This window comes from Monodon monoceros, unplaced genomic scaffold (genome assembly GCF_005190385.1).
Source record: "Monodon monoceros isolate NGI ecotype Baffin Bay Population unplaced genomic scaffold, NGI_Narwhal_1 Super_Scaffold_3, whole genome shotgun sequence".
NCBI classification, from domain to species: Eukaryota; Metazoa; Chordata; class Mammalia; order Artiodactyla; family Monodontidae; genus Monodon; species Monodon monoceros.
In genome coordinates, this window is record NW_021703780.1 from 71784618 (window position 1) to 71807844 (window position 23227).

Sequence of the window (23227 nt, forward strand, 5' to 3'; positions counted from 1 at the left end):
ATACTCCTGCAGAACTCATTCTCTGGGACTTAGCAGCAGTCCTGAAGCATGAGTTCATAAGTAGAGTGTGATGTAATCATTAATACTATAAGCTACCATTCTTTCAATGATAAGCCAATTTTCTACATTAATTCTAATCCTTTAAACAGTTTTATGAAGTTAATGTTCCATTTTATAGGCAAGGAAACAGACTGATGTGGTGTGACTTGCCCAAGGTTGTACAGGTAATATGCCGTAGAGCTGGGATTCAAACAGCCCTGCCTGGCTCCAGGGCATTTTTTCCATCACCCTGTGGGTCTTAAAATGTTCCCATACTGGAACACTTTCAGTTTCTATAATGATATCTTGTTATGTGGCAGTAAAGTATTTGGAACCACTATTCTATATAATTCTGTTTATATTCAGAATGTTCTAGATCTTATTCCCTTGCTACAGTTGTAGTGTTTTCCCCTTTGCTGTTACTTGATGGCTTCTACCCATACCTATTGCCTACACTTTTTCTAAGCTGACATTCAGTGATTATTTGTCTTCAGAGCAGAATTACTGAAAGAGTTATTCTAAAACTGAAACGTCATGTGCAAGTCAAGTATGGTGGGGAGGGATGTATGTCAGATCTGGCGGATAGCTGATTAATACTCTGTAACTTAAAGTAGCTTCTCAATATGAGCATTTCCTTTTTTTTTTTTTTTTTTTTTTTTGTGCTCAGTAGATGTCATGGTCTTCTTTGTAAACCAGTGATCTTTGTAAACCAATAAAAAGTTGGAATAGAGAAGCAGGCAAGAAGTTAGGGATACTTCTCTGTACACAATCACTTGTTATTTTTACTCAGAGCCAAGATTCTCAGACCTCTCATGCTCTGTTAAAGCTGACTAACAAAAACTAGCTGGTTGGCTTTTTCCTTTTGAGCTCTGTGCAAGTTGCCAGAAAGAATGACTCTTCTAATGAAAGCGTGGGTGACCCTCAAATCAGGAAGTCCTCTCCCAGGTAATTGAGAAGTGGCTTTGTACAGGGTCACAAGTGGAAATGAGTACAAAAGTACTGACTAAAATATGAGGCCAAATTGTACTAGCACTTTCCACATAGGGGCATTATAAGACTGCAATTTATGTAATGTTCGATGGCCACAGAAATGTATACCCATCTTAAGCAATTTCAGTCTAATGTACTGGAAAATTGCTTAACAGATTTTTATATTCTATTAGAAACATTTCCACATTGGTGAAGTGCCACTCATTTCTTTTTCTGAGTAGCAAATCTTAAGTAGCAGCAGGGAGAAAGCCTCACCACAGCCACCATTCATCTTGTGTATTCAGCTAGAAAAAGAAGAAACTGCTAAATGCACATTCGTACCTCTTAGGTAACCACAGGTTTTCATTTTGTGCTGAATTGTTAGTCATTTTTCTTCTATGTTCTCAGAGTATGATTAAGAGACCAATTTACTCCCAAAGAAAATTGCTACGAAATTACATCTATTAAGTTTTTATATTAAAACATACTCCACCAAAGGTTGACCGTCACTCTGAGCAGTTGTGCCACTCTGAATGCCTCATGTACTGGCATAATTTATTAACTGGCTCTATTTGAACAGAATGCAAGTGCTGTGGAATTACTCTTGGGCTGCAGTTGAGTATCTCCAGTGTCCCAGATGTTTCACTTCCTTTGTTCTTGGCTTTTCTTCATATGGATTACAAACACAGCAGAGACTAGAATTCTCGACATCTTCAGAGAAATTTTGAGTTGGAGCAAAATCGTAAGAAAACCCAAGACAAATGTGGACACTACATAAATAGAACAGGATTAATGGAAGTCTCCACAAGCAGTCGATTTCTAGGCTACAATCAATTTTTAGGGCGGCTCTTAGGTAGGCCACAGTTCATATGACCTTATAAACCCCGAGCAAAATTCCTCTGCGATGTGATGGAAAATAACACGTAAGGGAAGTAAGAAAGATCAAATGTGAGTTGTTTGATTATCCAGATGGTGAATATTTAAAGAAAGTCATTCTGAGTTGGGAGGGGATGCTGCTTAGGAAGCACTGAGTTTTTCACAAGCTTCTATGTCTTGATTTGTAGAGCAGTTGCCAGGTCTAGAAGCAACCTCACTAAAACTCATTATCTTCAGTCAGTCTGGCCAGATGTCAAGCTGTTAGATAAACAACCTGTGGGCCATCTAAACATTTGGCAACATGCAAGAATGTAAATTTTTTTTTTCCCCCTGCCATCCCTGAGTAGTGTATGTGGCAACACCTAAGGTACTGTATATCTCATTTGCTTTACCCAGCATGAGACTGGAAGCAAAGTTGATTTGATTCAGATCAGCTCTGGACTGGGGAGTTGCCCCACCTTCAGTATGAGCCACTTCAAAAGCTAAATGGATAGCGAGACTGTCATAGGATTGGGGCCAGGTCTCCAGAGGATCTATTTAGTATTTATTCTGAGAGGTTTACTTTAGTCAAGAATTTCTAGAGAATGAGAAAGGCTAGATTGAGAGTCTGTGGCTTCATTTCATCAAATATCTGGTTTCTCAGTTTCGTTTTCATAGTAAGGAAGACAACAGGCTGTCACTTGATGACCTTTGCAACTCAGTTATATAATACCATTATTTTTCTCCTAATCATACAAATAGCTTCACTAGAGACATTTTGAAAAGTGCAAGAAAACAAAAAAATAGCATCATGATTCCACTTGCTAGAGACCCTCAGTTAATACTTTGGTGGGCTTCCTTCTGGTGTTTTTCCTAAAATATATTTTTAAATCTTGGGATCATAAAATGTATATATTGCTTTTTTCTACTTACTGTTATATCTAGAGCATTTCCCAACATCAACATCCTTTGATAATCTCATTTTTAATCATTGCAAAATATCCTGTTTATGATTGTACCATGGTTTGTCCAATCTCCTATTGTTAGATATTTATCCTTGGGTGCTATATATTTGCACTTGTCTCTGATTATTTCCTTAGGATACTCTCCTGGAGGTGGGATTACTGCGTGAGAACATTTTCAAAGCCCTTGATATGTGTTGTCAAATCCCAGTTCCTAGTGCCAGGCCTATTACATGCTTAAGTACTCAGTAAATAATTGTTGAATGCATAAATGCCTTTTGGAAAGGTTGGACCAATTTATACTCCCACCAGCGGTATGTGAGAAGAGCCTTTTCTTGACCAGCCCACATGATAGGAATAATGATTAAAGCAGAATTTTGGTTTCTGTGATTCTGGTAATGAAATAACCCATTTGCCTTAAAGAAATGGAAGTAAAAAGTTGAACCCTCCCTAAGTGATATATAGTTTTGTTTTAATGGACTGCTGCTTTTAAACACACTGGGACAAACATGGAATGCAGGAGAATTTTGATTATTTTAGGATGTAATCATGAAGTTCCATGTTTCCCTCTTCATAGCTCTCTCTCCACTGAGTCTTGGCTTCTAAGTCAGTCTGTCATGGCTACTTGGTCACTTGGAGTTGCCCAACAATCCCCTTAAGCTTGTGATCTGGGACGGGTACCCTTTAGATACTGTCTGGGCTTGTGCTGTGATGTCAGATTGTGGTGGTGGTGTTTCCAAGAAATTTTGTTCTCTTGTCTGAAATGTAGAAATTTAGGGAAGATAAATTTAAGAGTTAGAAACTTCCATCCTGAACTGTAGGGAAAGGAAGAAACTAATATTGTCTGAGGTTTTATTATGTGCTGAGCCCCTTCCCATCCTACTGCATTCCTCATATCAACCCTTCCAGAAAGTATTATCTCCATTTTGCAGATGGGGACTGGGGCTCAGAGAGGTTGGGTCACGAATTCAAGGTCACACAGCTGGTAATTCCTGTAGCCCTGAAGATCCTGGTCATCTAATTCCAAGTCTAACTCTCTCCACTGTCCTGGGACACTGCCCGGGGAGACCGCACTGTGGGTGGGCCAGGATTATGGCCTTGGGTTCAGGCAGATGGGGCAAATTTGGGGCTGAGAAGTTGGTGGCAGAGTTCTCTGGCTCTGGGTTTGAGATTCTTGGAGCCAGTACAGTGGGACTGACCACCGCAAGCCTGAGGTTGAGAGTTCTCAAGTTTGAAGGCCTTGTGGGCTGAGCTAAGAGCTGGGGCAAAGGGTAGAGGTTGGGAGTTTGTGGACCAATACCCAATTTTTAGGGTCCCCAGTTCAAAGAGCTCTGGGTCTGAGGGTGCTGGAGTCTTAGGGCTCCAACTCTGGGGTCCAATCTTGAGGGCCCAGCTTAGGTTCTTGGGTCTGAAGAGCCAGGTTCACGAGTTCCCCATAAAACCTGAATCTGAGGGGTTTGTTTTAGAAAGTTTCTGGATCTGCAGGGCACAGACTGAGGGTCACATCCTGAAGCCCCTTTTTTTCTGGGTCTTAGGGTCCTTGGACCTGGGAGGCCTGAGTGGGAAAAGTCCAGTTGTAAAGGTATCGAGACTGAGAGTCCAGCTTCTGAGGGCCTAATGCGAAAAGCCCATCAGCGAGAGGCTTGGGATCTTTGCGCCTGAGGGTTCCCGACCGCAGGGTTCCTGACCGCAGGGCCCCAGACGCGGTGTTTTCGGCTCTGAGGACCTCTGGAGGTGATGATGGCTTAGGGTGAATTGCCCCGAGATATGAGGCCCGGTGCTAAGGGTACCGGGCCTGCGGTGCGGCCACGTGGAGGCGCGGGTCCAGGGCAGCGGTGACTGCGACAGTTTGGCGCTAGGAACCCGCGGGAGGCGGCGGGGCAAAGGGTTGCCAGTGTTGACAGCAGCGGCGGAGAGGGAAGATCGGCGCTAGGACCCCGAGGGCCCGGCGGGCGGCGGCGGCGGCGCGTGGGGCGGCGCGTGTTGACAGCGGCGGCGGCGGCGGCGGATCCCGGCGGGCGACGGGAGTCGGCGCCTCTGGTTCCTGCCTCTGGTCCCGAGGCGGTGGTGGCCGGGCGTTCCGGGATGGCCTTCATGGAGAAGCCGCCGGCCGGCAAGGTCCTGCTGGACGACACGGTGCCGCTGACAGCAGCCATCGAGGCGAGCCAGAGCCTGCAGTCCCACACGGTGCGCGGCCCACCGGGCGGGCGGGCTGGCGGCGCGGGGCGGCCCCGGGCCCTGAGAGGGCTGCAGGCGGCCGGGCGGGGCCCGGGGCAGGGGTCGGCGGCCCAGGCCGAGACGGCTCTGGCGTGGCGTCGTTCCTGGGCCAGGGTCCCCGGGGCCCAAGCGGTCGCTGAAGTCCGGAGGGGTCGAGGGTGGGAACCGCAGCCCCTTGGGCCGAGGAGTGGGAGGGGCTCGGCGGTGCCCTGGAAAGGGACTCCGAGTTGGGGGAGGTGTTGGATTCCCGGGCCCACGTCGGGCCGGCGGAGTAAAGAGACCACTCAGGACCCTCTCATCCGTTTCTGCCCTCCGCCAGCCATCTCCTCCTCTTTGGGGCCAGTTTCCCTCCTTTAGGCTGGGGATCTCAGTGGTGGGGTTGAGGGTGTGCCAGGCCAAATGGAAGTGTGACTTTAGAGCCTACTTGTTGGGATAGCTGTGGCCGGGGTCTGCAGCCCCATTTCCAGGTCAGCTGTTTGACCGAGGCACGGGGAAATGGTGAGGGAGGCAGTCTGGGCCCCTACTGAGGCAGGTGTTTGAAATTGCTCCTTCCCTCCTCCAACTTGCTCTTTAGCAGGCAGTGGTAGCAGTCATTTGAGTTTAAAATCCACTGGAGTAGCATAAAGGAGTAGTAGGTCCTCATAGTAAACACAGGCAGAGTTGATTTCTGTTACATATAGGGTCTTTTATGGGTCTTTAAAACCGTGGTTGTTTTCATATACCTGTACCTTTTTTTTGAAAAGCACAATATAATTTACAAGTAATAAACCCAGAAACCAGCAAAAAAACAGGAGCTGCCAGCCAGTGGGACTTTGTTCGGGAAATAATGAATGGGGAGAGAGAGATTCCTTAAATTGTAATGTTTTGTTAGGTTCCCAAAGCAGATTCTGGCTCAGAGGCTTGTTTGTTTACCATTGCAGGGCGTTTGGGGTTCATCATCTGGAGGCTAAAGCCCCACAATAGCCTTCTGTTTCTCTTTTTGCTCAAGCTGTTCTGGCGACTTCAAAGAGACCTTTTATTCTGTTGTATTAAAGTGGGACTTTTTTTAACCTCAGTTTCCTCTTCCGACAGCCATGCTTTGTAGGGCTTGGATTGTTCAAAGTGTTCATTTCCAGTTAGGAAAATGATCATACATTTTCTTTCGTTGTGCATATCTTTAATCCTGTTCTACAGACTTGTGAGAAGGCACCGTATAGGACAGAAAGGAGTGGGGTTGAGTCTTTTAGGCTTATTTGGTACTGAAAATCCAGAGAGAGAAGCTTGTAAATGCTCACAAACCACTTCTTCCAGAAAGCATTTCATGATGGCCACTGCCCCAATCCATGTGCTCACCTCCACCTTAACCTTGATCAGTTTATTCTGTATTTACTTCTTTAGTTTACGTCTCCACGAGGCTGCGAGAGGAACAACACTTTTGTGTTCATTTTTGGGTCCCAGTTCCTGGCGTCTGATAGGATTTCATGTGTTTTTGAATGAATAAATAAATGAATTATAACCTTACTTCATCTTTTTTTCTGTTTGTGTAAAATGGTAGTGATAAAAATTGGAGCAACATGACATCTGAGGTTCTGCGTTAAAGGGTGAGTGCTGCAGCAAGGTGGTGAAAGATGTAGTAAGATTCCATTTTTATTGCAGAGATTTTCTTTAAGAAATAAAGTAAAATAATTTAGGGTAGAGAATGGCAGTTCCTATAATGATGACTGAACACAGACAGTGACTCACAGGAGACACATAGAGGCAGATGTGGTGGAGTAAAAAAAATGCAGCATTGTCTTGCATAATTTTTGACTGTTTTGTGTTCTTGTCATTTTAGCTGTAAAATCTAAGAGTGAAAAGTATTGCATCAGCCCTGAACTTTATTGAGAAAATGCTATGTGATACAAACTTTTTGAACTATTAGTGTCATAAGAGTAAGTCCCTTAAGAACAGGAACTGTTGGAAATTGTTTTGGAAAGAAGTAGTTGCTAAGAGTGGTCTACAGAAGAAAAAGGCATTGTTTTCTGTTGGGAAGGTTGAAGATGGCTTTCTGGCTTGTTAGCTGAAGGGAGATGGTATCCCCAAAGTCAGAGGACCGTCCTCCCTTTCAAATGCCGAATCTCTAGGAAGTTGCTCCTTGGCTGTAGGACAGAAACCTACAGAGAGGGTACATAGTGGACATCCTTTGGGTTGGAAGAGGCAGGACCTTAATATGGGTTTGGGCTGACGCTAGTCATGCGATATCATTGGTTGGGCAAGTCACTTAACCTTTTTTGATGTTTAGTTTCGTCATCTGTAAATAGCAGTAATAAATGCCTGCCCTGCCTGTCATCCACAGTTGTTACAAAGATCAAATGAAATAATCTTTATAAAGTATTTGTAAAGTGCATTCCTTCCTTCTTCCATCTATTCACTTTATGGCGCCATATATGCAAAGGATTAAACACATTAATGCGTTTTTATTGCAAGTAAGCGCATTTCTGTCCGTGGTTGCTTTCATTTATCAAGGTTGTTTAGTCTTGGGAAACAGGATTTATAGCAGGAAATTTTTTGTTACCTATGATTTAGGATTTATGGACATGGGAGGGGAAAATTCTGTGGATTGGAAAATACAGGTGCCAGAAGGATGAAGGGAACACAAGGTCACCACCAGAAAGGCATATTGGGATAAGCAGCTGACGGAAGGTGCAGGTTCGTAGGTGATTCTGTGCCTGAATGTGGTTTGAATGATTTTATTTTGACTTTTATGGAGCCCAAATAATTTAGCTTCAGGAAATAGACTAGGCCTCTGCTGCAAGGAAATGAAGCTTCCATAAAATAAGAAAGGATGGTATTTAGGGATGCTTTCAGTAAGGGGAATGGAGGGTGGGGGGCATGGAAAGGGAAGGATTTTCCTGATAAAAGGGATTCTGGTAAAAAGCCACACAGGTAAATTGTGGGAAACTTTGGGAGCATTAAGAATGAAGACAAGGAAATATGTAAGTTCTTGACTAAAAGGGAAAACTTTTAAAGTCAGTAGACTGAAGAAAAATGCATACTTAGCTGAAACAGAAACCAGAGAAAGCTGCCAGTTTTGGAGAAGGTTGTTATCAAATACACATATCTGGTTTTTGCTGGTGACTGTGCTGTAGTGCCATAGCTCTTAATCTCCATTTCCTCCTTTTTAGGAAGGAAAAAGGTTCTCGGAGGTTCATCTGAATCAGGGCCCATTGATTCTGTGTTTGGTGCATTTTGTTCTTGAGAAACAAAAGATAATTTCAGTGGTACTTGAGGCATAACAGTATTTTAAAAGTCTGTGGAAAAGATAATATTTCATGTTAAGATCTTTACTGAAAATGGATCTCACCTTGAGCCTTTGATTTTGGAAACTGCATTCCTTCAGTTTGTTTATTCAACAATAATTCAACATTCCTTCACCAGAAATGTACTGAGCACCTAGTTGAGTGCCAGGCAGAAGCTGGAGATCTGGTGGTGAACTCAACCGCTTCTGCTTTCATGGAGCTTTGTTCTATGGGATTCTGAGACCTTCTGTCTTCCAAGGTGTATACAAGTCAACCAGAATCTTTACCTGTCATAACACAGATACTTTAAAGTTCCTTTTGTGGCTTGGTTTAATGAGCTTCAGCCTCTTCATCAGTAACCTTTTTTAATAGTCTTTTAAACTCTATTCACGTATCACTAGAATACCTGTTCAAATGGGATGCCAAAACAGGAGATGTCGTTGCCTTAGAGATCCTGACATTTTAAGGCAATCCAGTGCTCAATATCAGAATCCATCTCGGCTTCCTTTGGAGATGCTATTTGGAGATTTCTTTCAAATTCCAATTTATACTGAATATTTTGAAAGTTTTTTTGAAGATGTGTGCCTAGACACGTAGAGACAGTATGATAGTTAACTTGCCGCACTTGCACACATTGTAAGAAGATAACAGTAGTGGTTTTCTGGGAATCTAATTGCTGGTCTTCCACTTGGTTATATATTTTTCTCCGCTTGTCCTTGAAACCCATGATGGGTGCAGTTGGAAAACTGACTTGGAAGCTTAGAGACTGGTAATTCGTTAATTTGTAGAGTCAGTCTCTTCTTCATTCTCTTCCTATTGAAGAAGTCAATTTTTTCGCAGCTTCATTTAGGGGCTGAGGACTCAATTCTCCTACATCACCTCTTTCGAGGAGTATCCCACTAGAAAGGTTTCTTGTTGTGGGAATACAAATAAGAAACTGGCTGTAGTTACTAGAAGGAAATGCAGGATTCTGGGGCTGAGGTTTATTTTATGTGAAAAGATAATTTGCTTTGTTCCCCCGGGGGCATAGTGGAAACAGCCACCCATGTGTACACAGCTTCCCTGTGGGTTGTGGTCTTGAGATTGTTCAAAATACAGGCTGTTGATTGGATGCCTAAATGGGTTCATTTGGGGCAAGTTAAACAAACCCTCTGTTCTCCACTGCAGGCAGGTAGTGCTAGCAGTTGCCGGGGCAGCTTCACATGAAATGAAGCTCCTTTCAGTCCCACCCTGAAAAGGGCAGAGCTGGACCCAGACGTGTTTTAGAACTCATATAAGTGTGCGGGGCGTTGTGGAGGGAGAGCAATAGGCTTTTCCCGTTGTTCTCCCCTGAGCCTGGAAGTCATCCTTGTCCATGACTTTTTTCATGGGTGACATGCACATGGTTTGGGGAAATTAAGGTGTGCCTCTACTTCAGAGGTGATGATGGGGGCCCCGTTTCTTCAGTTTGAAACTTTTGACTCAGGGCTAAGGAACAAGTACTTCACCTTCGGTAAATACTCCGACCTCAGCCGGGGGAAGAGTCTATGCAGGTTGGCCATTTTGTCTCTGGCTGACTTTCTGACCACCAAATTTGAGGTAAATTTGGCCATTTCTAGCTAAACATCAAGATATCACGTGTTTCTTCTTGCTTAGTAAAAGAGTACAGTTGAAAGCAAAAGGGAATTCTGCTGTCTTCACATAATACAGTAGTCACATTTTGGTGGCTAACAGGTATTTATTAACATAATGTTAGCTTGGGGAATCCATTGCAGAGTAACAGGAGTCTTCCTGGAAAGTTGTTTGTGTAACAGCTTTATATAATTCACATACCGTACAGTTTACCCATTTATGGTATACAACTCAATGGCTTTTAGTATATTCACAGAATTGTATATCTGTCGCTATACTCAATTTTAGAACATTTTTGTTACCCTGAAAAGAAGCCCCCAACCCCTTAACCCTCAGCCTGGAAAGTTTTATAACATTGCAGGATGCTAACCTCGGGATATATTCTGAGTCCTTTAGCTCTTTGGGTCCAGCTCATTTAAGGATCTCGTCAGAGGGACAAATTCTCCATAAAACAGTCATACACACGTTTATATGACCTCTCAGAACCTCACTGACCTGAAGCCTGCTCTTGGGCTGTGGATCTTCAGGCTGGAATCACTGGAAAAATCTTGAAAACTGTAAACTTGGAGAGTTACTTATTTCAATTGGTGAGAGATGTGCATTGAAAAAAATGTGCTGCAGTACCACATATACCCTTACTTTTTTTTTTTTTGCCACGCCCCACAGCTTGTGGGATCTTAGTTCCCCGGCCAGGGAACCCGTGCCCTTGGCAGTGAAAGCTTGGAGTCCTAACCATTGGACAGCCAGGGAATTCCTACATACAGCCTACTTTAAGAAAACCCACTGCAGTTGACCCTTGAACTACACGGGGGTTAGGGCACCAGCCCTCCTTGCAGTGGAAAATCTGCATGTGACTTTATAGCCAGCCCTCTGTATTGGAGGACTCAACCAACCACGGGTGGTGTAGTACCGCAGTACATATTTACTGAAAAAAATCCCTGTGTAAGTGGACCTGCACAGTTCAAACCCCTGTTGTTCAAGGGTCAGCTGTATCTAGAACAGTAGATGAATTATGTCCTATTAGTGTGAAGAGTTGCTCTCAGTCACAGCCTGCCTGGGGCATGTAGGTGTGCATGCCAGGTGACTTAGTAGACAGAGTGCACAGGGGAAGGGCAAAGGGCGCTGTGCTGGAAAGCCCGGGCCTCGGATCTGCCTCTTATCACAGCACTTCTGTTTATGATACCCAAACAAGGCTGCCCACATTTCTTTGACATGGCTTATCAGAAACAGGCCATTTCTCCTCATTAATTCAGCTGAGGCTTTTTTGGGGTGCTGGGAGGAGGGAATGAATGGAGGATTGCTATGGGACAATCCTGAATCAAAAAATGTCTGAGGACCGCCTGGAGATGTGAAAGGGAAGGAGTGTTGTTCATCCATCCTTCCTTTGAGCCTGCCCTTCCCCAGGGGACAAGTGATTTCTTGTCAGGGACTTCAGTCCTGCAGGCTTTGCTCTTTGCAGAAGCAGAGAGGAATGAAACCCGAGGCGGGCCTACTCACATCAGACCTCTAATGTCAGGGTAAGGGTCTGGCCAGTGCGATGGCACCCACTGACCCAGCAGAGCACAGGGAGTGGCTGGGGGCCCATTGCCATGCTCTGGGCATCTCTGCCTGTGACCACACTCAATAGCAGCCTTGCGCTCATTTGTCCCATGGGTCCTTCTCGAGCTCCGGTTCTTTCCGGGCAGTGTGGTCAGCTCTAGGGATGCAGTGGGGAGAGGCCCTGCTCTTGGCGCTCTCAGGCTTTTGAGGGTGGGGAAGTGGGTCTGTGCTTGGAGGGCACACCTCTGCCCCTTCCCAGTCCTTAGATGGAAAGGGCCACATGGACCTCTTGTTCTGCCCATGTGGATGCCTTTTTCTTTGAGGTGTTTTTTTTTTTTTTACTCTGAAATCCAGCCTTTCATGTCTATGTATTGCTATTTTGATTCAGTTTCAAACCATGTTCCTGCCACATAGATAGTAAGCATTCGGTAAGTATTGTTGAATGCGTGGGTTTGTTGAGTGAATGCATTTATTCAAGGCGCAGCTCAGGAAACCCTTCCTGTGGACTGCTACCCACCGTCTTACCTACCAAGCTGAGTGTGATTTCCTTCCTCTGAAATTCCCATTCCGTTTTATTTGTCCGAAAGTTGCAAGCATTTTACACACTGATTGTTTCTTATTCCCTGTTTTCTATTTATACCCTCCCGTTCCAACACACGTGAAACTGTAAATAACTTGAGGAGGGGGCAGTGCCTTAATGATCTTGCTTAATCTCTCCAGCCTCAGTTTCTTCATCTGTGAAGTGGGGATAGTAAGAGGATGCTAGGGCTGCTGTGAGGATTAACTGAGCTCAGACACATGGGGCGTTCTGAACAGAGCTCAGCACACAGATCTCACTGTTTTTGTTGTAGTTTATTACCTCTGTATTTTCTAGAGCACTGGTAACTTTTTAGGCACTAGTACTTTTTAGGTGTTGAATGGAAAAAGGAAAATTATTTATTTAAAAGTACGTCTCACTGTCAACTGTGACTGCTAACAAATAGCAAAAAACCCAGTGACATCTCAAAGAACACTCCCACTGCCCTGTCACTCCTGCTCGTTTTCCCCTTTTACCCTGGAGGGACACGCTGTGACAGCCAGGCTCTGAGATATAGCACAGGGTCCCCTGCCTGGCAGCAGAGCTGGCTGTTGGTGTTCAAAGGTGGCAGAAGAGGTGGAAGAGGCAAGTGGGCAGGCCACGGGCTCAGCTGCGGGCCTGGCAGAGGAGCTCCCGTAGGCCAGGCCTGAAGGGAGGAGACCCCTGGCCAGTGCCCATTTCATCTCCTCACATCCCAGCTTTTGTTCATTGCCAAAGGAATCCCAATGTTAGTTCGCACCACTTGACCTCTGGCAGCGGAGTGAAAAAATAAAATCACCCTCTGCGTTGTTATTTTTCCTGCCACTTCCTCTGACAAGTGACCATGCTAATTGACATTTGTGGGGGTAGGGGACAGCTGACATCTTTCAGAACGCTGCTTCCTGAGAAATGCATTTATATTCTATGTGGCCCAGCTGTCTTCCTTTCCCTAAGAGGAGTGCAGTCAGGCTGTGGGTGTATATCCTGGGCTTGGATGCAGTCTGCTCTATGAATGAAGCACACAGTTTCTGCCGTGTCAGAAAACCTCTAAGATGTTGGGAACATTAATGAGCATTTATGAAGAGTCTTCTGCGTGCCAAGCACTGTGCTGTGTATTAAAGTAAAAAGATGAATGAAATAGGGAGCTTATATCCTGGTAGAGGTGGCAGACCTCTAAACCAAAGAAGAAGTAAGGTATTGAAAGTGCCAGTCTGGAAGGATTGGGACTTTGGGATTAGTAGATGTAAACTATTATATATAGGATGGATAAACAACAAGGTCCTACTGTATAGCACAGGGAACTATATTCAGTATCTTGTGATAAACCATAATGGAAAAGAATATGAAAAAGAATATGTGTATGACAGAGTCACTTTGCTGTACAGCAGAAATTAACACAACATTGTAAATCAACTATACTTCAATAAAATTTAAAAAAAAAGAAAGAAGGTGCCAGTCTGTCCTGGAGCAGGGAGGGCAAAGTGGGCGTGGCTCCACCCAGGTCCTCCTGGGGGAACTAAGAAAGGCTTAACAGAGCCTTTCAGAGAACTTGTTTTAAATCAGCACTCTCCAGGCCTTTTTTTAAAAAATATATCTTTATTGGAGTATAATTGCTTCACAGTGCTATGTTAGTTTCTGTTGTCCCAGGCCATTTTAACTGATAGATATATATTTTTTTCATTATTTATTTATTTATTTGGTTGTGGCAGGCAGGCTCCTTAGTTGCAGCAGGTGGGCTCCTTAGTTGTGGCTTGCCAGCTCCTTAGTTGCGGCATGCGAACTCTTAGTTGTGGCATGCATTTGGGATCTAGTCCCCTGACCGGGGATCAAACCCGGGCCCCCTGCATTGGGAGTGTGGAGTCTTATCCACTGTGCCAACAGGGAAATCCCTCCCCAGGCCTTTTTTTTTTTTTTGCTGTACGCGGGCCTCTCACTGTTGTGGCCTCTCCCGCTGCGGAGCACAGGCTCCGGACACGCAGGCTCAGCGGCCATGGCTCACGGGCCCAGCCGCTCCGCGGCATGTGGGATCCTCCCGGACCGGGGCACGAACCCGCGTTCCCCCGCATCGGCAGGCGGACCCCCAACCACTGCGCCACCAGGGAAGCCCCCCAGGCCTTTTTTAACTCGCAAACTCTTTTTTTTGCGGTACGCGGGCCTCTCACTTTGTGTCCTCTCCCGTTGTGGAGCACAAGCTCCGGACACGCAGGCTCAGCAGCCATGGCTCACAGGCCCAGCCGCTCCACAGCATGTGGGATCTTCCCAGACCTGGGCACGAACCCGTGTCCCCTACATCGGCGGGCGGACTCTCAACCACTGCGCCACCAGGGAAGCCCTGCAAACTCTTTTCATAGTAATAATGAATTGTGAAAACCTCCTCTGGAAGTGATTTTAAATTTAATAAATATTTTATTCAGATTAGCACATTTTTGAAAATTATATTAATGTTTGGGATCAGAATTATACTGGTTTCTGAAATCTTACAGACAGTAAGAATTGTGATAAGGTGAATACAACTTAAGGCACCGATAAAGAGCTTTTTCAGACAACTTGCAGAATAACCATTTTTATGATGATTCGCACTTCCTGTATTTCTCACTAATTTCTCACTAACTCATGTTTTGCCATTGGCATTCCTTAAGCCTGCCTTTAGTCATGGTCCATTATGGGTGTAAATGAAAACATATATGACTAAGAACAAAATAATTTTAAAAGCTATGTAATGGTCAAAACCATGATAAACCAACTAAATGATGAGCACCCTCATCTGATCTCTGTGGTGCCTCCTGTACTTCTTGCATGCACACTTGGAGGCTCTTTGCCTGTTTTGAGTTAAAGGGAGAAAATATTTAAATAATTATTTATTGACAGATTTTTTTTTTTAAGTAGAAATAGAAACAGAAGCCTTGTAGCCTTTAACACACAAATTCTGCAACACTTTCCAGAGCCCCTAACTGTTCATCTTGTTCCAAACTCTTACTAATCCACCATAAGGATCTCAGTTTAAAAAAAACTAAAGAATGAGCAGCTATGTTTTCTGAGGTCAGGATGCATTTGCAGGCTGCAGGAGGTCATTAGTTCATTCAGCTGATACTGCTGTGAGTATGCCCCCTGTGTTCCTGGCACTATCCTAGGCACTTGGGATGCAGGTCTAAGCAAGATAGACTTGGTCCCTGCCTTCATTTGTTCATTTATCCCACAAGGATTTACTATGGAGGATTCTGGTGTGGAGTAAAAGATGGAAAAGGGGGACTTCCCTGGTGGCGCAGTGGTTGGGAATGCGCCTGCCAATGCAGGGGACGTGGGTTTGAGCCCTGGTCCAGGAAGATTCCACATGCCCTGGAGCAACTAAGCCCGTGCGCCACAACTACTGAGCCTGTGCTCTAGAGCCCATAAGCCACAACTACTGAGCCCGCACCTAGAGCCCACGCTCCGCAACAAGAAAAGCCACTGCAATGAGAAGCCCACGCACCGCAACGAAGAGTAGCCCCTGCTCGCCACAACTAGAGAAAACCCGTGTGCAGCAACGGAGACCCAACGCAGCAAAAATAAATTAATTAATTAAAAAAAAAAAAAGATGGAAAAGGGAGACTAGAGCCAATTGTGGGGCGCTTTGGATGCCAGGCTAAGGGATCTGAATGGCAGTGAGGGGGTTTGAGCATATATGTGGCAGAGAGTGGTATTTTAGGACGCTTAGTTTGCTGGTGGTGTTCGAGGTTCAGTAAAAAGGGTGAGGGAAGGGGAGAAGAGAGTCCGGGGTGATAACGAAGCAGTGCAGTTAGAAAGGCCACATCTCAGGTCAGTGGCAGAAAGGAGAGAAGGTAGAAAGAGAAGGAGGAGCGTATCAGAGGAAAAGTCTGCTAGTTAGGGGCCGGGAGGGAAAAAGAGGCACTAGAAATGATTAGAGAAATAGTACAAGGTAAGCAAGGGGTACCTGGTCTTCCCAGGAAGATCGTGAGTCTAAGTTTGGTTTTAGACAATACTTGTCATGATAACAGCTAACATTGTTTAAGCACTTATTATATACCCTTCCCTGTGCTAAGTGCTTTACATTACTTATTTGATAAGTTTTGACAAATGTAAATGTAACCACGGTGTAACGTTTTCATCACTCCAGTTATTTCCTTGGTCCTCTTTGCAGTCAGTACTTTTCCTCTGATCCCTGGCAACTACTGATCTGCTTTCTCTTACTATTGTTTCACCTTTTCTAGAATGTCATATATAAGTGGAGTCTTGCAGGATATAGTCTTTTGTGTCTGGCTTCTTTCACTTAGCATAAAGCTTTGAGCTTCCTCCATGCTGTTGCATGTTTCTTTTTATTGCTGAGTAGTATTCTACTGTATGAATGTACTACAGTTTGTTATCCATTCACCAGCTGGAAGACTTTTGGGTTGTTTCCAGGTTGGGGCTGATTATGAATAGAGCTGCTGTGAACATTACAAGAAATGAAAGTAGACATACTTTCATTTCTCCTGGGTAAATATCTAGGAATGGAATTGCTTAGTCATATGCTAAGTGAATATTTAACTTTGTAAGAAATTGCCAGACTTTTCTGGATTCTCATTTGATTCTCATAACCACTGTGAATTGAGTTTGTTATTTTTCCCATTTTTCAGTTGGAAAAAAGTAAAGTGCAAAGAGGGTACGTAACTTGCCCCAGGCCATAGGACTGGGGGCAGCAGAACGAAGGTTTGTATGATGCTAGTGGACTTTGAATGAAAGAGATACCAGTCGGGAGCCTTAGCCAACCTGATCTGTTATTACGGCCACACCAGTATGATGGCTCCACAAAGCCTAGGCCTAGCCAAGGACAAGTTAGCGGTCCTTCCCTGAGCCGCAGAACCAGACACGGAGTTGGGTGACTATTTTCTCGTTCCTCCATTCTGGCTGCTAGGAGCGGAGTTAATTCATTACATATAGTGGAGGCCTTAGGGCAGTGCTGTCCAATGGAAGTATAACGCAAACCATGTGTGTAAATTAAAATTTTCTAGTAGCCCACATTAAAAACGTATAGAGAAACAGGTGGCATTAATGTAAATAATATAGCCTACTTAACCCACTGTATCTGAAATACTGTCATTGATTATATGTAATCAATATAAAAATTATTAATGCATTTTACATTCTCTTGGTCATATGAAGCTTTTGAAATCTGGTGTGTATTTTCCAGGATTAGCCTCATTTCAGGTGCTCAGTAGCCACACACTGCTTGTGGCTGCTATACTGGACAGCACAGATGTAGACATTAAAAATGTCCAGAGGCACAGTTACTAAAATGGAAAAAATTCACGTTATATTAAATGGGGAAAAAGCAAGATTTAACACTATGCTTAGTATGCTTACATTTTCATAAATATCTGTTTATATCTGCAAATAAGTAGTGTATAATGGTACTGTAGCCACTGGACTACTTAAATTTGATAAAATTTAAAATTCAGTTCCTAAGTCACACAGGCCACATGTGCATAGTGGCTGCCATATTGGACCTCACAACCTTAGGTCATTATTTTCTTCAAACCGTTGACCTGATTGGGGAAGGCTGAGCTAGAGAGTAGAACCTTTCGGTCTGCATCCAGTGGGGCTTTGTGACCATTGAGATCCAGAACCGCCGTGGTTTTTAACAGTAAAGCACAGGAAGGAGGTTCACTGTTCATTGTGCAGCTGTTGTTAGAGGTTAATAGGAGCGTAGTGTAGAAACAGCACGGCCTAGTCAAAGACCCTGTTCTAGTTTGGTGCAACTGCCATTCAGATGGCTGAGTACTCTGTAAATCTGTGTCCACTTTAGGCATGTTCATATAAAAATGCTTCTTTCTGCTTCTTCAGAACCTGCCTAGTGTTCATAGTGGGGCTTGTTTAAAATAGTTTTCTTACTTGTACACAGTCTCTGTGCAGTGCCCAGGTAACATCCAGCCCAGATGTACGTAGACAACAGTCTGTGTACATGTAGTAGGAGGTTAGGTTGCAAGGTGCAGCGCACTGAAGTCAGGAGACTGGGCTGGGAGGCGCTGTGCGAGCCCCATATTAACTCAGATCACCCAGGCCCGGGTTCTCCTTACTTTGCCTCCACTCTCTCCCAGCCTCTTCCTGACTTGATGGACTGGTTCTGCCTGTTCAGCCAACCTCAGTTCCTCAGAATGAGAGGGTAGATGGTGAGAAAGCTTCTGCCCAAGGCCATAGAACCGAGGAACTGCTCTGCCCCTGGGTCAGTCAGGCTTGGGGTGGAGTCTGTTCTCAGCACTTACTAGCTAAGTGTCCTTGTTCAGGGCATCTACCCTCTCTGAGCCTTGGGATTCTTATAAAAGAGGAATAGTGATATCTACCTCCACACATTGCTGGAAGATGGAATAAGCTGAGGAACAGAAGGCGTAGGGTAAGTGCTCCATAAACAGCAATTATTACCTTCAGCTCTGAAGAGATAGATAGCAGCATGGTGTGAATAGTCATGTATGTGGTTAGTTATGAACTGGAACTCGTGTCTCAGGAAAGAGCACAGTGACATTTTTAGGCCAGGTAGAGTAGATTTATGTGTAGTCAGCTCTCCATTATCCTTAGAGATGGTGGCCAGTTCTACTATAAATTATTGAAACCAGTAGGGACTCCCCTAGCTTGACTTCAACTTATAGTTTCAAGCTTTTTTCCCACGAAATGTTTTAGCATCCCTGATACAAGTAGAAGAGTTCATTTATTTGACTTTCATCTTCTGTTTTTCCAGTCTTCCCAGCACAGTAAAAGTGCTGATGAGTTGTAAAATGACCAAAAGATCCCTTGCCAAAGGAAAAAAGATGCTAGGTTGCATTTATCATTAACATCCTATGCTCTTATCTAAGCTCAGATAATTTCAATCCTTATCACTCAGGATTCCTTATTTTATTTATTAAAATTTTATTTATTTATTTATTTTTGGCTGTGTTGGGTCTTTGTTGCTGTGTGCAGGCTTTCTCTAGTGGCGGTGAGCGGGGCTACTCTTCATTGCGGTGCGCTGGCTGCTCATTGCGGTGGCTTCTCTTGTTGTGGAGCACGGGCTCTAGGCGCGCAGGCCTCAGTAGTTGTGGCATGCAGGCTCAGTAGTTGTGGCACACGGGCTTAGTTGCTCTGCGGCATGTGGGATCTTCCCAGACCAGGGCTCGAACCTGTGTTCCCTGTATTGGCAGGCGGATTCTTAATCACTGCGCCACTAGGGAAGTCTGGGGATTCCTTATTTTAAAGTAGCATGTTTTAAACTACATGTGTGACAAACCAAGGAACTTCTTAAAAAATTGTTTTTCCTGATTGCAAATGTAATATATGCTCATTGAGGGTAAAGTGAAAAATAGAAAACAATAGCTAAGAGAATTTAAATCACATATAATTTCACTTCCGGAGACAACAACTGTTAACATTTGGTGTAGTTCCCTCTTCCTATCAATGTTATCACAGAATTTTTAATCCTTTTTTAATAGTTAACATTATAATATATACCTTTTCCCAAGTATTGAAAAATCATTTTAATACATCCTTTATTTTTTAAGATTTTTTTTTTGATGTGGACCATTTTTTTTTTTAAGATTTATTTATTTATTTGGCTGCTCCGGGTCTTAGTTATGGCAGGCTGCCTCCTTAGTTGTGGCATGCAAACCCCCAGCCCCAGCATGCATGTGGGATCCAGCTGCCTGACCAGGGATCGAACCCTGGGCATTGGGAGCGTGGAGTCTCATCCACTGCGCCACCAGGGAAGTCCCTTTAAAGTCTTTATTGAATTTGTTACAATATTGCTTTTGTTTTGGTTTTTTGGTCGCGGGAATCACGAGGCATGTGGGATCTTAGCTCCCCAGTCAGGATTTGCACCCTCATCCCCTGCACTGGAAGGTGAAGTCTTAACCATTGGACCTCCAGGGAGGTCCCAATACATCCTTTTAAAGGCTTGTGTATTCTTCCACTATGTAGATAAACCATAAATAGCTTGTCCAATCCTCTCATTGCTGATATCCAAGTTATCTTAGCGGGAGAGGCTTTTTAATTAGCCCCCTTTAAAACTGGGCGTAGAAGCTGGGACGATAGAGGCTGGAAGGATGGTACTCCTTGTTAGCAATCAGAGACTGATGACATTGTTTCCCATGTTCAGAGAAAACGGCTGCTGCTTCTTTCTCCTCGGTGCTCTTGGTGCTGCTGCTGTCTCGTGTGCGCTGATTCACCTGCAGACACCTTGCCTTCCCTATCTTCTTGGCAGAAAAGAAAACTAAGTTACAAAGCTAGCCTTTGTGCCGGAAGGTTTGAGTACACGACCCTGCCTAACGCTCGCCACAGCCCTGCTGGAATGGTACGGTTCTGCAGATGAGTAAACTGAGGCTCAGAGGAATTAGGCCACAAAACCAGTAAGTGGCAGAGAGCCGTTGCCCTTTCCCTGGGGCCTTGTGGTTGCGACGCGGGGAAGGGGCACACATCGTAGCCGATCTCCACATAGTGGCCAGCTCCTGCTGCGGGCTCCAAAAGGACTCTGGGTGGCCTGTCCCCGGGCAGCGGCGAACGGGGGTAGATAGAGAATTAGCCCAAGGAAGAGGAGCACTTCAGTCCCGGCAGGTACTTAGGTTGGAACCAGCTCAGGGCGTGAGGGTGAGGAGTTGGCCGCCTTAGATACCAGAACCCACATAAGAATCCTGATTGCCGGCCAGATGAGAGTTTGTGTATTTGTCTTTTCTAGCCAGTTAAATATGTCGGGTGTGGTTCTCTGAGATTATGTTCACTGCCTCTGTTTCTGCCCTTTCAGGGCGTCGGCTCAAGACATGTGAGGATTATTGAACAAGCGAAGGTTGTATTTCATTTTTAATTACTATTTAATTGAGCCTCAGATTTTCCAGGGTTTATTTTCTTTGCTTTGACGTAAGATGGAATTCATGGGTTCCCATCTTAGCAAATTATGTAATTGCTTTGGCATCATTTAGGGGTCTCTGTACTATAGAATGCTACAGAAACTGCTGTTTAAAATGCCGCATGCATTCCGTAGTCGTGTCTCAGGTCAAAGGATTTTGGAGTGCCGCTTTGCAGTATTTCTTCTGGCTGGAACATTGGCTGTCTTTGAAGTCAGCGTGGAGGCCAGCTCCCCTGGCAGGGCAGGAGACCGTCCCACAGAGGAGAGTGTGGACTTCAAAAGGCCTGAAGAAGGAGGCATGCGCAATACAGCCACTGAATCTCACTGCAGGGATCAGAGCATGTTTGTGATGTGTTCCTTGCCCCTTCTGTGAACGCAGAGTGGAAACTGGAGAATTTGTTTTGCATAAAGTTAAAGCACAGGGTTCTGTGATTCAGTCAGTTTTGGTTGAAAAGGAGATACACTTGGCTTCACTCAAAACTTAACCTGAGGGCTTCCCTGGTGGCGCAGTGGTTGAGAATCTGCCTGCCGATGCAGGGGACATGGGTTTGAGCCCTGGTCTGGGAGGATCCCACATGCTGCGGAGCAACTAGGCCCGTGAGCCACAACTACTGAGCCTGCGCGTCTGGAGCCTGCGCTCCGCAACAAGAGAGGCTGCGCACCGCGATGAAGAGTGGCCCCTGCTTGCCGCAACTGGAGAAAGCCCTCGCACAGAAATGAAGACCCAACACAGCCAAAAATAAAAATAAATAAATAAATAAAAAACTTAACCTGAGTTGCCAAAACTCAGGTTAAGATAGTGGTGATTCTTCAGATGCCTTTTAAAACCCTTAACACTTTCATTCGTTTGGGGGCAGGTTTTGTACATTATTGACTTGCACAGCAATTAAAGCAAAGGCACGTTCCATCCCTGAAAATCTGCGGATGAAACAACGATAAGTAATGAATATTCAGCAGAGCAAGGAGTAATCATTAATTCTAAGTGGAACATTAAGGATTGTAAGCAGCCAGGCAGGTGGCCAGTGGGCTGAGCAGAAGTCCTGCAACCATGAGAATTTCCTCAGAAAGCTTGCTGTCCAGCAGGGTGGTGCCACCCACTGGCCCAGAGGCCGCAGCTCTTGTGTCGTGTGATACCATAGGTTTGAATATTGATTTTATAAAATCTGAGGGCGTGGGAGACCCGTGGGGATTTTCCGGAGAGTGCTGTTAGACTTTACCTGCATATAGGTGCACATGAAGATAGCAACATGCTGCCTCCTTCCCGAAGGTGCAGGCGGTCAGTTAACAAATACCCATCACCAACCATTCGCTGCACTTCAGCCCGTTGGCTTGACCTTGTGCTGGGTGCTATTTGGAATATGAAGAAACGTGTGTTCTAGCCCTTGAAGAACTTAGTTCAGTTGGAGAGGAAACCTGGCCCCCACCCCACCCCTCAAACATAGGCAGACACGGGACAAAGATAGCCGTAACATGGTTAAAAAGCTGACCTTCCCAGGTTTTGATTAGGCAGAAAAGCAAAGGGAGAGGAGTGAGTGAGGGGTGTTGAGGATACGCAGGGTCTGACTGGGTAGAGGAGGGATTAAGCAGAAAGAAAGGGTTAGGACAGTTCAGGCAGGCGATGGAAGAGCATGGAAGCTAGGCTAAGGAGTTTGGGTTTTATCCCGTGGCCAGTGGGAGCCTTAGAAGGTTCCTGCGTGGGGAAGTAGCATAATGTTGGGTGTCTAGCAAGGTCACTTGTGCTCAGCCTTCTCTGCGGGCCTCCCTGTGAAGGGAAAGTGCCGGGAGGACGCGGGTCTGGCAGTGAACTGGGAGTGGTGTGGTTCGTGGGCGCTGGAGACGCACAGATCTGGCCTCCTATCCCAGAGCCACTGCTCTCCAGTCAAGGCATTTATGCTTTCAGAGACTCAGTGCCCCTCCCTGGCTGCAAATGAGAGTTATTGTTCTTCCTTGTTCACCTGAAGGTGACGTTGGTGGATCTTGTGAGTGGGGCCACCGCCGTAGGACCATTCGGGAAACCCTAGAGGGCTCAGGTTAGGTACCTCCTACACCGAAGAAGAAAGGAGAGTGCCTGCCGAAGAGGCCAGGAGGGCTGAGGGTAGGCGGAGAGGATGCTGTGAGTTGTGGTGGGTGCTTGGTTCACTGGTTTCCTTCCTCTCAGGACAGGGTGTTTCTTTTTGTAGTGTGAAGCTGCTTCCTGTTGAAGAGGTTTTAGAACTGTGATTCTTGCCTCTGGCAGCACATTAGAATCACCTGGGGAACTTTTAAGACCTACTAATGCCTGTGCCTCAGCCCAGACAAGTTAAATCAGAATCTCTGGCAGGTAGGGTCAAAGCATGGTTGTTGGTTTTTTTTGTGTGTGTGTGTTTTTTTTTAAGTTCTC

The 23227-nt window shown here is 45.1% G+C and overlaps 1 protein-coding gene across 9 annotated transcripts in view; it reads left to right on the forward strand.

Annotated features, from left to right (window-relative positions):
- The first annotated feature begins 4801 nt into the window (after positions 1 to 4801).
- Positions 4802 to 23227, forward strand: part of PXK (PX domain containing serine/threonine kinase like) — a 75245-nt gene continuing 56819 nt past the window's right edge. For 8 of the 9 annotated variants that reach the window (XM_029244426.1, XM_029244427.1, XM_029244434.1 and 5 more), the window contains exon 1: positions 4802 to 5012. In XM_029244426.1, coding sequence (XP_029100259.1) covers positions 4911 to 5012 — 102 coding nt within the window. In that variant the 5' untranslated portion in view covers positions 4802 to 4910. Of the gene's footprint in view, positions 5013 to 22784; positions 23168 to 23227 lie in introns of those variants that run through there. The other variant, XM_029244433.1, reaches the window with a different exon arrangement.